A 15,003-nucleotide genomic window follows, 5' to 3' on the forward strand; every position below is an offset into this window, starting at 1 on the left:
GAAAGCCTAGGATGACAGAAAAGGCATCCCTGACCAGACTGCTGTGAGCCAAATCTTAATAAAATAAAATTTATTAGGGGTAAATGCTCAGTCCTATACTTAGCAGCTGCTCAGAGTACAAGATGGGAGATTTCTGAATGTCAGTTCATATGAAAAAGACTTGAGTGTTTTTAGCTGACTGAAAGCTCAATATTTAAATTTAGTAGTGTGCCATAGGGCACAAAAGGCTAATGCAATATGAAGCTACATAAATAGAAATACAAGGTCTAAAACAAAGGAGATGATGATCCACTTCTACGGCATTGTGTTTAGTTTTGGATGCCACAGTTTAAGAGACTGAAAAGACAGAACATGTCTAAAATATTCGAATCATAGAATTTCAAAATTGGAAGGGACCTCAATGGCCATCTAATATAACTCATACCCCACATAGTCTCCAGAATAGACAAGTGGACCCCCTGCCTCTGCCTGAAGCTCTCCAGCGGTTCCTGAGGCAGCCCATTCTACTTCTGGAAAGCCGAGATTAGTAGGAAGGTTTTCTTGACAATAAGCCAAATTTGCCTTTTTGTAACTTGCACCCATTGTTCCTAGTTCTGTCCTCTGGGACCAAGCAGAACAAGTCTAATCCTTCTTCCACGTGACAGCTTTTCAAGTCAAGGAAAGTGGCCAGAATGGTGAGAACCCTTAAAACCATATTTATGTGAGGATCTATTGAAGAACCGAATTTTTAGAAGAGATTGTTTGGTGGGGAGGTATTGTCAAAGGCATTTAGATGTTTCAAGAGCTCTCCTGAAAGAAGGATCAGGCATTTTGAGTGGGCAGAACCAAGACCAGAGGGGTAGGAGGCATAAGGGAGCATATTTTAACTTAATAGGAGAATTTTCCAACTAGTGCTGCCCCAACACGATAAACTTCTTCATGCTGAAGGCAATATGAACAGAGACTGGATGACCTCATTGTACACAGGATTCATGCTGTGGATGAGGGGTCACCAGATGACCTCTGAGGGCCCTTCTGATTCTGAGATTCTCTGATTCTAGTGGGAGATAAAATTATAATGATAGGCAGCGTCAGGTCATGGGAGGCCTTGATTGACATCTATGAGAGTTAGAGTCTACACAGGAGCCACTGAGAGTGTTTGAGCAGGGAAGTCACACAAGCAAAAAGCCCTCTTTTAAGGAGAAGCAGTGAGGATTAGTGGATAGGGAATGAACCTCAGATTCAGGAAGACCTGAATTCACATCTCATCTCTGCGGTATGCTGGCTCTTTGACCTTGGGTAAGGCACTTGTCCTTTCAGCGCCCCAGGAAATTCTCTAAGGGTCAAGTCAGAAAGCATCTCCTATTATTAAACACCCACTATGTGGCTGGCATTGTAGAGAAGGTACTTCCTTGTATTGATGGTAGAAGTTCCTCACAGAAAGCCCCCTACCCTGATAAAATCACAGGTGCAGTCCAAAAAAAAAAAAAAAATCTGGTCTTGTGATATGTAGTATTGGGTGGAGCAGGGAAAGATTAGAAGTGGGGGCACCAATCTAGAACTGCTTTTTGCCTCTTTGAGGTTCTTTTCCTCCATACCTCAATGTTCTCAACCTGAACTTCTGAGCCAGAAGCTTCTTTTCTCTACTAAACTGATAGAAGACCAAAAACTGCATTATAGCCTCTCCCATTGGATCTTCTGCTCCCCAGGAGCTGATCCGGAAAGGAATCCCTCACCACTTCCGTGCCATTGTGTGGCAGCTTCTCTGCAGTGCCACAGACATGCCGGTGAAAAATCAGTACTCAGAACTGCTCAAAATGTCATCTCCCTGTGAGAAACTGATCCGTCGAGACATTGCACGGACCTACCCTGAACATGAGTTCTTCAAAGGGCAGGACAGTTTGGGCCAAGAGGTCCTCTTCAATGTTATGAAGGTAAAGGGCAAGGGGTAGGCATTCTCTTTGGGGATCATTTCTTCCAAGAAATCTCTGGAGTCAGCTTTCTGGCCCCTCACTTCCTTCAGAGTATCGCTGAGAAGAGATTTTTTTTTTTTCAGTATGTGGCAATAAGTTTGGGATACTGAGTCTTGGGAGGTAGCTGGTTTCCAATGTCAATTTTTAATCATTTTTTCAGGAAGACCCTGAAGCTCTTATGTCCTGATTTTCTTATATTCCAAGCTGACCTCTACAGAGGTCTACAGTCTCTGCTCCCTAGTTCTCAGGGCCACCGGCAGGTGCATTGTTGCTGTTTTCTTCTCTTTCAGGCTTACTCGCTGGTGGACAGAGAAGTGGGCTACTGTCAGGGCAGCGCTTTCATCGTTGGCCTGCTTCTAATGCAGGTCAGTGACCTGGTCCCTGAACCCATAGCAGCTGACTGCTCTACTCTCCCAGTTTATGCATCATGCATGTCCCTCACCCCAGAAATCCCTGGCTTCTGTCGTTATTTTAGTCAGTTGTTTGGCTTCCCTGGGGTGGAATGGTGGAAGTATTTGACCATATTATGTCAGTGCTTGTATCCTACTGATGGTGGCCTCACGGAGCTACCCTGTTTGTCCACTTCTACATTCTTTGATGGAAACACAGAGTGAGCATCAGTAGCGTGTTGAGACACTGAGCTGGTCTCTATGTAAGAATTTTCTGACTTGTACAATCTAGTGGAAGGACAGAGGACAGAAATGCCCAGGAGCAGTCCTTCTTTCTCCGTCCTCTTCCAGGGGCTTGGAGGTAACTTAGGATGGGCATTTTGGAGGCAGTGTTGAGGGGAGGACCTGAAGGAGAGGTGAGCATCAGTGGACCATGGGAAGCTCTTCTAGGTGAGAAAGAAGGGTTAACAGTAGGACAGGGAACATAAAGGAAGAAAAAATAAACACTCAGGAATCTGGAAGGCAGACCATAGGAAGTCATAGCCCAACGTCTTGGATCCTTAGTACCTAGCCTGACTGGCAAAGATGATAGCAAATATAGCTTTTCCCTACACCTGTGTGCTAGCAGAGTCCTAGCGAAGGAAATGAGAAGTAGAGGACATTTCCCCTATCTGTGAAAAACCTATAATCTTGTCTGGAACCTTGTTCAACACAGTTTCTTTCTTCTTTTTACTCCAGATGCCTGAAGAAGAGGCATTCTGTGTATTTGTGCGGTTGATGCAAGAATATCGTCTCCGGGAACTTTTTAAGCCTAGCATGGCTGAGCTAGGGCTCTGTATATACCAGTTTGAGTACATGTTACAGGTGAGGTCTGGGATATGAACTAAGGTCATGTGTCTTTGTGGTGAAGGTTTAGTTCTGATGTTTGGTCAGTTACATCAAACCCTATAAGCTGAGTATTTCACCAACGCAAGGATAGCCTACCCAGGTATCTCACATAGAAGGGCCCAGATCTGAGGTCCAGGTTGATGAAAAGCCAGCTATGGCTGCAGATAACTACTGAGAAGCCAGAGCTGCTTCTGCCTTCCTTACTCCTGGGCCTTCCTGTCCTTTTTCCTGGAAGTTCTTTAAAGGATTATAGAATTTAGAGTGAAGGAAGTACTTGAAGCTGTCTCTTATCCATGTCAGATTTTGGGGCCTGGTTTAATCATAAAGGGAAAGCCTACCTGTGAGTTAACTACACCTTCTGTGTTCTGTCTCTGTTTTCCCCTCTATTCCTCCTTTTCTTGACAATATACTATAGAAGCAGTTTTTCTGAAGGCAGTTACTTTGAGGAGGTGCCTTACTAAGAAGCGTGCCCCATGCTACTGCTTTGAGCCTTTTCTTTCTCTCTTCAAAAGGAGCCTGACTCTGCCTGACCCTGGTTTCCAAAGCCTTTGGAAAGGGAGGCACTGGACTGGCTTGGTTGAGGAAATGCTCAGAGTGATGGTTCTTTACTGTATCTCTTTAGGAAATAAGGCTAAAAAATGTGTGTGTGAGGAGAAAGAGAGAGAGAGACCGACCACGACCCAGACATTCCTCCTCCCCTCCCTTCCACTGTATTTCTATGTGTAAGAGAGAAAAATGTCTACCCGCCTCTGCTTATTAAAGGCGAGCCGGCAGACGTCTTTGTTTATAAATAGCAGCCCCCACACTGCTCATGGCTGCTAGACAGAGCTGTGTAAGTTGGCCCATTCAGGAAGCCAGATGCAGGTGGAGGGGACTATTAGGTTCTCTCAGGACTGTGGAGAATAAGGTGACAAGGAGAAGGGAAGGCCTTACTCTCCCAAGGACTAGCATTAGAGCTGGTCCTGAGAAGACAGAAGGATTCTGTTGATCCAGGTATCTGAATATGCCAGGGACTGAGGCTTCTGGTAGTCCAGTCATGTCTGGGTTCTCAAGTTGATTTTCATTTTCTTTCCCTTGATGAAAAACTACTTTATCCTTTATCCTCTACCAAGAATGTCATAATTTTTAGGTCACTTAGCCAAGAAGTTCTAAAGCTGAATATGTAACTCATTGTTGTCCTAGGAGTCAGAAAGCTCTCCGTTCTGGGAGGAAGTCTATAAAGGTGATGGGGGTGGGAGTGGAGGGGGTTGGGTTCAAGGGGGAAGATGATTGGAGTTTCCAACTCCATCAAAGATACCCTGGAGGACCCTAACAATTTCCCCATGCTCTACGCCATACCTTAGTTTCCCTCCTTTGCCATTTAATTTCCTGAGAATCTATGATTAAGGGTAGGAATGTGAAAAGAGGACTTGCATATGTCATGTAATGGGAAGAAAGGAAGAACTGTGGAAAGAGAAGGGGAAATTTAAACATATAACCTTAGAAAGAAGTGCATGGGATTGAGATGCCCAAAGGGTTTTGGGTAGAAAGAATAAAAATTGATGTAGAAGCCTAAGGAAGTTGGGTACTAACTGGAACATGAACTTCCCTCATGATGGAGTGACGATGGAGTGGCTAAAACACGTTTACACCACAGCTGCTGGTTGAATTCTGGTGGGGCTCAGGGCAGGTTGTATTAGAGTTCTGTCTTGGGGAAACATCGGGGGGCGGGGGACACTGGGACCTCTCTTTTCTTCTTTTCTGGCAGGAGCAGCTTCCAGACTTGAACATCCACTTTCGATCCCAGAGCTTCCATACCTCCATGTATGCCTCATCCTGGTTTCTCACGCTCTTCCTCACAACCTTCCCCTTGCCAATTGCCACCCGAGTTTTCGACATCTTTATGTATGAGGTGAGGGCTTTATGTATGAGGTGGGACTGGGTGAAGGGGAGATTTCAGAGTGACTTGGATCTGTGTCGACAGGCCCTAAAAGAAGTTCTCTTCTTTGCTGACTTTATCTAACAGTTTCTCTGCCCTTGCTGTCTTCTTCCAACTTAAAGACATCTTTTCCTCTACCCTGCTTCTACCTGTTTGGCATTGCAAATGTAGTGGAGACCTAGGACTACGGGGTGAGAAGTAGGTGGAGTCAGCATCTCTGACCCTCATTGTTAAAACAGGCAACTTCTTCCCACTGCAGGGACTGGAAATTGTGTTCCGGGTAGGTTTGGCCCTGCTGCAGGTGAACCAGATGGAGCTGATGCAGCTGGACATGGAGGGCATGTCACAAGTGAGTAGGAGGAGGGAGGAACTGTGATCCTTCTACAGACAAGATTCACATTTACACCTAGAAGGCAGATTAAAAAGAGGCAGTAACCTGGCTTGGGAGAAGGCAGGAATGAGGTCATCCCTAAGCCTTTTTTTTTTAAGCATATCTAGGAATCTGAAGGCTATTTCAGAGGCCTTCCCGGTGGAGGTAGTGAACAAAGATCTGAAGGAGGAGAGAGAGAGTGAATTTGCTAGTCAGGCCATTCTTGGCCTACAGAGCAAGAAGGGAATGCAAAGGGCATAGAAAAAGAGGGTGGAACACATTGTTCTGTCTTCTGCCTCCAGCTTGAGTTCCCTGAAGCCACATGCTACAGAATGTGCTTTACGGTAAATTAGAATAATCAAATAGACATAGCATTGGGCATGGTTTCTGTCTGGATGGTCTAGCCAATAGGTCAGACCCAGGAGAAAGAGAATCCACAGTCCTGGGACATAGCCTTCCTAGGGGAAGAGGTTGATTTTCCACCTCTCTCCCTTCCCTCAACCCGCCCCCCCCCCCCCCAATGTTTCCCAGCTGGTGTTTCAGGAAAGAATACACAAAGGCGGCAGTTGTGTCCACAGACACAGGGGGATCCGTTGTATTCAGCCTGAGAGGCCAGCTTGTGGTGGAAGAGCAGGAGCCAATCTCCTTGAATCCCCTTCCCTCCCCCACCTAAGCTGTGCTAGGCTGTTGCTAACATTTTAACCCTTTTGCTGTGGGTTGTATGCGCTCCAAGGCTCTTGGTCTCAGTGCCTTGCCATCTCAAGGCGGACTAAATGACTGGGGAAGGAAGGTTCCTCTTCTCAAATCCCACCTCACTCTAGCCTTCTTTAAAGTAAAGTTCTTCCCTCTGCTTCAAGGCTCTTTCCAGGTGTGTGCTATCTCAGATTTCTACTTTGCTCAATTTCACTGATTCAGTTAAATATTTGAGCTCCTATAGTTTGCCCAGTACCATCCTTAGGTACCCTCCAGCCTTTTGCCTTATTTCCTTCTTGCCTTCCTCCTGGTCTTTATGAAAACCTTTTTCTCAGTCTGCCTACCCACCCCTTTTTTTGTTGTTTTATACTTCTCCTGTTATCTGTGTTTGAAAAATTTGGCCTGAAGGAAGCTTTAGAGAGTTATAGGAACCTCGAGTAATCTGACTAGCCTTACCATTCTTTCTTCTACATTTCTTATCCCTGTCAAACTTAGACAATCAGTTGTTTGATTTCTTTATGGATCTTGGTCTCTTCAAGGACAGATTCATCCATACTGTGTCTTAAATCTTAAACCCTTATCCAGAGAATAGCTGGATTAAGTGATAAATCTTGGGTTTGGCGACCTGGAAAGGGGAGGAATTAGGCTGCTGTCTGCCATTAACCTTCTAGGGCAGTGGCTTGTTGTTTGGTCCTAACAAGTTAAGGATGGCTTTGACATTTGGAATAAAGTTTTATTGTATTAAAAGAGAGATAGAAAAGCCATTCTTCGCTGCCCACCGGCTGAAATGCAGACCCCATGCTCTGGAGAAACAGGAGGTGTTGGTAGGGGTTGGAGAGTTGACTGGTGACTGGTGACTGTTACTGAAAAGGAACCCTGAAGAGCCCTGGTGGGAGGGGTAGCTGTGACTAAGTATGTCTCCACAGTACTTCCAAAAGGTGATACCCCATCAGTTTGATAGCTGTCCTGACAAGTTGATTCTCAAGGCCTACCAGGTCAAGTACAATTCCAAGAAGATGAAAAGGTCAGTATGTGGGACTCTGAATCCTTGGGGGGTAGTTGGGGTGGGACAGGAGCTTCTACTCAAGAGTTTCTCAGAAAGAAATGAGATACAACAGGAGGGGTAGAAGAGGGGATGCTTGACTAAAACTGAATTGGAGTTGCCCTTCTTTATAGGTTGGAGAAGGAATATGCTGCCATCAAAAACAAAGAAATGGAGGAGCAGATAGAGATAAAAGTAAGTTCTTGACCCCAAGGATTATTCCTTTCCACCCCAAATTGAGCCTTAGCTAGCAGCACCCCCGTAGTGGCATTGATTCTTCTTTGATCTAGGGATCAACCCCAGTCATTTGATTAACGGACCTTGGGAGGAGAGATAAAAATGCCTAGGGTTGGAAATATTTCTAGCACCTCAGTTACTCAGACTGCTCATCTTCCTTTGCCTTTGTCATGTGTCAGTGACCTGTGTAAACCATGAGTTAGCAGCCTGCCCCCAGTTGGAGATTACCAAAGTACTTTGAGATCTGCACTGGTTCTGTTCTCTCTTAAGTTCCTCATTTCCCATTAAAGCAGGAGTCAGAAGCCAGTAGCCCAGTAGGGGTTAGGAAGGGCCCTGGAAGACCTATCAAATAGATAGGAGAGAGTGGGTAATGCAAGGGGAAAGGAGATAAAGAAGAATGTGATGTGGCTCAAAAAGCCCACTTCATCTTAGACTCTGCAAGGGATATAGGATCCAAAACAGGGCAGGTTATGCTATCCTCTGGCCAGCCCCTCACTGGCAGACTGCATTCAGTTCTTGGCACCACATTTTAGAAAGGTCATTGACAGACTGAAGTGCATCCAGAGTAAGCAGGGCCTAGAGTCTAGGCCACATAAAAGTCTGAAGGAACTGGAATGAGCTTAGAGTAAGGAAGGTTCGGAGGGAAACAGGACAGTTGTTTTCAAGTTGTTGAAGAGCTTTTGTGCAAGATAGCTTTGGACATTCTCTGCTTGACTCCAAAGTGCAAAACTAGAAACAGTAGGGGAAGTTACAAAGAGGTAGTCTTAGGCTCAGTTAGGACAATCTGGCTAAAAGAACTGTCCAAATGATAAGGGCTTGCCTTGAAAGATAGTGTGTTCCCCACCATGGGAGTTTTCAGGCAAAGACTGGATAACCATCAGTTGGGGATATTGTAGAAGTGATGGAACCTTCCAACTTTGGGATTCTGTTTTGGTAGTAACAAAGTGCTACTCAGTGGTGCCTCTACCTTCGGCTGTCCATCAGCTCAGTGCCCTCACTCCTTTACAGCTGCCAAACTGAACAGCCTTCCACTAGAGGGCACCCACGGCCCAGCTCTTAGTTATAATGATAATGATGATTTTTGCACATCTCTGTAAGGCTTTACAAAAATGAATCTACCTCTGTTCTCTCATTTGATCCTCTCACCAAGCTGGTGAGGTAGGTAGATTATGAGGCAGTGCTATCTCTGTTTGGAAGATGAGGAGCCCCAGACTACTTGCCTGAATTCATTCTCTTACTCACTAGCCTTATGAGTTGCAGGGACCCTGCCAACCTAATGATTCAATGAGTTTGTGGGAAAAGGAAGTGACCTGCTTAAGGTTTCACAAATGGTAAATGCCAGGAACAGGACTTGAACCTAGCTTTGACTTTAAACCCAGGACTTTGACTTCATTTATTCATTATTTAATCATTATTTATCAAGTGCCTACTATGTGCCAATCATTGCACTCAGTGCTGGAGATACAAAAAGAGGCAAAAGACAGTTCTGATGACTTCCCTGCTACTGTCTAGTAAAAAGATTCCTATTAGGGTCAAGGTCAGGCAGCAAGGTGGTGCAGTGAGTAGAACGCCAGGCCTGGAGTCAGAAAGACATGAGTAAAATCTGGCCTCAGACACTGACTAGCTGTGTGACCCTGGGCAAGTCACTTAACCCTGTTTGCCTCAGTTTCTTCATTTGTAAAATGAAATGGAGAAGGAAATGGCAAATTACTGCAGTGTCTCTGCCAAGAAAACAAACAAAACAAAGAAAGAAAAAAATAGGAAAACTCCAGATGGGATCATGAAGAGTCCGACATGATTGAAACAACTCAACCATACTAGGATAAGGGATTGTACTAGATGACCTGTGAGGTTTCTTCTGCCCCTGGGATTCTGTAATTAGGAAATGGGTTCAAACTGAAGCAGAAAGGTCATGAGTAAGAATTGAATTGAAGAAAAGAATTGAAATCTCCTGAGTTCATAAAAAGACTCTCTGTTCTGTGAATTTGATTGCGGTGGAATAAACTCTGCTTTATGACAGGTAGATGGTCTAATTGAGCCGAGTTACTGACCAACCCAAAGTAATGTGACTCAGCCCTCATTCACATAATGCCTCACATTTGGGAAGGAGTAAGTGTCAGGGAAACAGAGATAACAATGGCATCTTCTCTCTGAGCCTTTGTGACCTCATCTGTAACTACAACTTCCATGACCAGCTTCTTGGGAGGATTCTATGGGAACACTTTGTAAACCCTAAAGCATCATAAAGCCAACTGTTTGTCTTCACGTAACATACTTTTTGACATAATGGTTTGCTAAGTCATATTTGACCAAACTGCCCAGTTGTAGCTTTCAAAACAAGCCCTTTCCCTTGTATGGAGCAGAAGCTAGGAAAACACAGTGGAGATGCTCTTACGATATCTGTCATCTGTGATCCAATATGTTGAAGATATAGAATGAAATTATAAAAAGGGAATGATTTTTAAAATTGAGAATCAAAACCAAGTTTTCACCTGTGGAAACGCTTGCCATAATGCAACAGAGCCTCTCTGGTTTACTCATTTACTAGCCCAGTCTATGAAACAATTCCTCGGCTCCACTCTTCATCAGTCACAGACATTTGAGGCCTTTCTCTCCTCAAATCACGTTTTTTCTGGCAGAGTAGACAAGTCTTAGAACCTACTGTCTGGGTGGATGTCCCCTAAAGATTTGAGTCCCAGCTTTGTGGGGTCTCGGAGATAACTGCCAAGGAAGGTGTGAGTGATTTTTACCAGCTCCTGTGATAGATGGACTATATGCATACACATATAAACATATACACATATGTGTATACCATATAAATTCTTGAAGTTTATACATTCATTTGTTTGCACGTTCATTTACACAGTATAGGTTTATACATTCATTCTTCACAAAACCACTCCAGCTCTATCACCAATAGTAATAAACTTGTAAAGCACTTTTTAGATTCTTTTAAAAATAATGATCACATGTAGCATCTCTTTTGGCCCACACAGAAATTTTTGAGGTATAGGTAGTAAAAAAAAAAAATCTCTGAACTAGGAATCCCAAACCCTGGTTTATATAATGTGTACTCTGGTGCTCAGTAGCCGTGTGTCTTTGTCCAAATCATTTATTATAGCTGAGCCTTAGTTTCCTCATCTGTAAAATGGAATTGAAGCCTGCCCTACCTTGGGCATATCTTGAGGGTCAGATGAAAGCATGTGTGTGTGGAAGTACTTTGAAAGTGTAAAGGACTAGACAGATGTGTTTATTATTATCCCCTTTTACAGAGGGGAAAACTGAGGCACCGAGGTGAAAGTGACTTGCTCGAAATCATGTAGCCAGTAGAGGGCTGAGCCAGGATTACCGATCCCAGGTCCATTCCACCCCATTGCTTTTGTATCTTCAGTGCAAAGGAGGAAGGATCAGACTCTTTTCCCTCTCCCTCCTCCCCTCTTCTGCCCCCTCAATTTCTATAGATACCTTCTTAGCCTGTGGCTTTCTTTCTTCTTTTGAGGAGAAGGGTACATGAGTAGGATTTGTCCTGGATTGCAAACCTACTGAGGCAGGACTGTTTGGGGGTCATATGGGGGTCATATGTGGTAGCATCTGAATCCTTTCCAAGTTAACTTCTCCCGCCCCATCTACACAGGGAATGCGTGTTTATCTCAGTGAGCAAAGTGGGAAAGGGAAAGTCTACTGACATATAGATGGTGGGCCTCTATTTCCATGTTAAATAGAAATGATGTTTTATTGTTTCTAGTTTGGGTTGTAGTCTTCATTAGGACACAGGCTTGAGAACTGGTAATAATTCAGTTCTTTTGACCTTTCTTTTTATCTTACATCCCACCCTTTTAATCTTTCATGTTCTTGACCGGTCTTTTTCTGAATTCTTATGTGTCTCTGAAACTTTGGGAATCTGAGTAGATCACAAAGGTGATGTAGAGCATGGTCAGGATCTGGTTCAGGAAGAGGGTGCTCTCTCTCTTTCTTCAGCTCTTCCCCACAGGGCTGGAAAGGGCCCAGCTGAGAACAGGGATCCGGGACTCAGGTCTCCAGACTGTTAGAAGGCAAAGTACATCAGAGCAGAGGTCAAGAGACCTGCAACTGTGGGCCTTCGGCCTTTGGGGCAAGTTCAAAGCCATGGTCTTTTGGGGCCCTTTAGTCCTAAAATTCCCCTAATTGTGCAGCTAACTCCCTGGCATCTGCCCCAGACAGAGTAAGACAAAAGAGGGAAGGGGCGGTTTTATGAGTCTTAGTGTAGAAATAAAAATTCAGCCAACATTTATTAAATGACTAGGCTGGTCCCTGGAGATCCAGGGGAGTAGGTAGAGAATCCCTTGCCTTCAAGGAGCTACTCTTCTGTTCTCCTGGAAGGACTATAACATGTTTCAGACAAATATTATCTAAGTGAAGAATGAGAGAGACTGACAACTGAGGAAATCGGCAGTGGTGTCATAGAGCACATGACACATAAGCTGAGCCTTAAAGGAAGACAGAGACTTAATGGAGTTGAGGAGGGCACATGTCCCATGTATCAGAAGACAGCTTATGTGACTGACAGAGACAGAGAGGGTTCTGGCTAACTGATCTCTGAGCTAAACCAAGTCTCACTTTTTTTTTAACTGAATAAAAGTCTTTTTTTTTTTTTCAGAAAAAGAAACATAGCCATTTGAACATGAACCAAGACTATATTTTCTAAAGTTATGCAGGATTTCTTTACCTGGAGTCCAGGAAGCTGTTTGGAGTTGGCGGGGTGGGGGGAGACAAAAACTTCTGATAAACACATTTCAGTATAATTGGTTACTTTGTAAGTTTATGTATTTTATTCGTTCAAAAACATTATGAGAAGCAGTCCATAGCAGTCCACAGTTTTCACCAGACAGCCTACCGCAGGGGTCCAGGACACACAGAAAGGTTCTGAATCCCTGGACTAGACTAGTATTCTGTTTGGCAGAAATCTAAGGTCAGGCCCTGAAAGGAGGTGTAGACTTAAGGAAAAGAGAACTAGATGATAAACTAGATTAACCACAGGAAAACTGAGGTGAGATTGGGAGAAGAGATCCACTCTAACATGTTCTCTCCTATCCCTCCCTTGGTGTGTAGAGGCTACGGACAGAGAATCGGCTCTTGAAGCAGCGGATTGAGACCCTAGAGAAGGTAGGGGGGGGTCCCTGTCCACCTCCAGCAGCTCTCCCTTTCCCAGAGGAACCTCAGTCCCCAGAAAATGTCACCTACCATCCTAAGCTCCTTGGACCCTCCCCTTTGAGCTCTCTGGAGGCTGGGGGTTACCCAGGATTGCAGAGACCACCTTTGTGGTGGAGGGGACAGTCATTATCCTAACCTGAATGTTGCCCTGTGTGCTGCAAGACCAAGGCCTAGGGTCTGAGTAGCCATGTCCTGTGGGCAGCAGAGTTCCCACTGTCTTCTCCTGTCATGGTGGTGTGATTTGTATTGTGCTATAAAATAAGACTGGGATATGATTTCAGCAATGTTTGAGTGGCATTGTCATTAACCCTTTGGGTTGGTTATGCCATAACTGTTACTGTAAATACCATGATCTCTATATAGACAGATCTAGATAGATAAGCATAGATGTATAAACATATGTATGTATATACATGTATATGTGAGTATATGTGTATACATACACATATTTGCACATATATGTATATATATGGAGAAGGAAAGAGAGAGAAATAATTCTTCCCTGAATGAAGCTGAAATTTCTATCTTAATTAGATCAGAGGTATAGTTGAGGTTTTCATTTGATTGCTGTGTACTTAGGTGGCAGTATGCTGAGCACCATAACTCTGACAATTCAGTCAAAGCTTATTTTAACTGTACTGCTGCGCCTTTGGTGCTGCTAGCAGACTGATAAACTCCATAGCTGTGAGGGTGGGGAGGTGGGTCTGTGGTGGAGAAGAGGCGTGGGCCAGTGACCTGCTTCCTCCTTCTCTCCCACAAGTACTCCTGCGAGAGCAACTGGGCCCATCCTGGCTCTGGACACAACTAGGAATCCTTTCGCTCTTTGGTCACTCTGCTCGGGACAGGGAAATTCATGAGGATTCTGTTTTCTTTGTCCCATAGCCCAGAGATACGTCATGGTGTGTGAGGGGGCTTTTGTTAGGGTTGTTCTTGTGTATACAAGAGAACAAAGCAACCAAAGCAAGACTCTCAAATGTTCTTTAAAAAGGTAAAAAACTTATGTAGAGAATAAAATCATTCTCTCTGCTACTGTAGTTACTCTATTTTGTTGCATGAGAGAACGTCTTGAACTAATGTGAACAAATGTGATAAAGCTGGAAAACCAGGGGAGGAATTAGACAGGAAGTAGCCTGCCCCACTGTTGCAACTTCATGAGATGCTCCAGTGTACCACGCTCTCCATTCCCCAGTTACTGTCCCACGTATATTTCTGGAGAGTTGAAGCAGTGTTGGCCTTGGTGTCTTCTGGATTTCTGCCTATGGCCTCTGGTCTTCAGCCTGTTCTTTCTACCTTGCTTCTAGCTCTAGTCTATTGTGCTAGTAACTGCCGGTTCTTGTCGTGTTTTCTTCTCTCCCTTGCCCCACGTCCCATCCCTTCTGCTCTACCTCTCCCCACTTTCGGGATCTGCTCCCTGTGGGTTTCGCTAGGAGAGTGCTGCTCTGGCTGATAGGTTAATCCAGGTACGGTACTTTTTTTTTCTTGCTACCCATCTTTGATTTTCATCTGCACTCCATGCTTCCTCCCTTCTGCCAATTGCCTGACTCTCTAGTGACTGCAGCCATTTCTTGGGCTTGTGTGTATGTGGGTAGCTCTCTGGGCAAGAAGCAGAAACTATTCCCATGTAAAGGATGAGGAAGGAGGTGGGTTTCACACAGTGCATGTAATAAGTATCTCCCCAGTTCTAACCAAGTGGCCATTTGTGGAGTTATTAGGTGCATGATGATGCATTTATCAGAGTTTCCCTGTAGTGGTTGTGTGTGTGTGTGTGTGTGTGTGTGTGTGTGTATGTCCATGTGTCTGTGTCTATGTATCTGAGGAGAGGGGATAGTTTTCTGTTCTTGAGGTGTGAGCATGTGTATGGAGAATAGGAAGGAGGGAGGGATAGAGAGAAAGGGTTTCTCTGTAGGATAAGAGGTATGTGTGTGTGTGTGTGTGTGTGTGTGTGTGTGTGTGTGTGTGTGTGTGTGTGTGTGTACCTGAATCACTACTCTGTTTCCTCCATCTGCCTTGTGTCCTATCACAAATATGAGATGCTTCTTATACCACTGTTTGGCTTCTAATCTAACTCACCTACCTGTTTCACTAGACCATCTTTTCCAAAACTTTCTGCATTGAGCCTGGATGGGAAAAGTCCATATTTGTTTGTTGGTTTTTTGGGGGATGGGGATGGCTGAAATGACAGTAGTGTGGTTATATATACTTATAGAATGGTGGAGTCCTTAGAAAGGACCATTAGGAGTTTAATTTCCAACACATCCAGTGAAAGAGTCTCTTCAAGAAAACATCCTTGAAATGTGTTTTTGTTCCTTTCAACAGGCTACCTT

The 15,003-nt window shown here is 44.4% G+C and overlaps 1 protein-coding gene across 6 annotated transcripts in view; it reads left to right on the plus strand.

The window, feature by feature from the left end:
* EVI5L (ecotropic viral integration site 5 like) overlaps positions 1-15,003 on the plus strand; it is a 67,773-nt gene that overhangs the window by 26,048 nt on the left and 26,722 nt on the right. For 3 of the 6 annotated variants that reach the window (XM_072600904.1, XM_072600900.1, XM_072600905.1), the window contains exons 5-13: positions 1,689-1,913; positions 2,243-2,317; positions 3,080-3,205; positions 4,977-5,120; positions 5,407-5,496; positions 7,137-7,234; positions 7,387-7,447; positions 12,578-12,631; positions 14,107-14,139. In XM_072600904.1, coding sequence (XP_072457005.1) covers positions 1,689-1,913; positions 2,243-2,317; positions 3,080-3,205; positions 4,977-5,120; positions 5,407-5,496; positions 7,137-7,234; positions 7,387-7,447; positions 12,578-12,631; positions 14,107-14,139 — 906 coding nt within the window. Of the gene's footprint in view, positions 1-591; positions 675-1,688; positions 1,914-2,242; positions 2,318-3,079; positions 3,206-4,976; positions 5,121-5,406; positions 5,497-7,136; positions 7,235-7,386; positions 7,448-12,577; positions 12,632-14,106; positions 14,140-15,003 lie in introns of all 6 variants that reach the window. The other 3 variants (XM_072600901.1, XM_072600899.1, XM_072600902.1) reach the window with 2 other exon arrangements.

This window comes from Notamacropus eugenii, chromosome 4 (genome assembly GCF_028372415.1).
Source record: "Notamacropus eugenii isolate mMacEug1 chromosome 4, mMacEug1.pri_v2, whole genome shotgun sequence".
NCBI classification, from domain to species: domain Eukaryota; kingdom Metazoa; phylum Chordata; class Mammalia; order Diprotodontia; family Macropodidae; genus Notamacropus; species Notamacropus eugenii.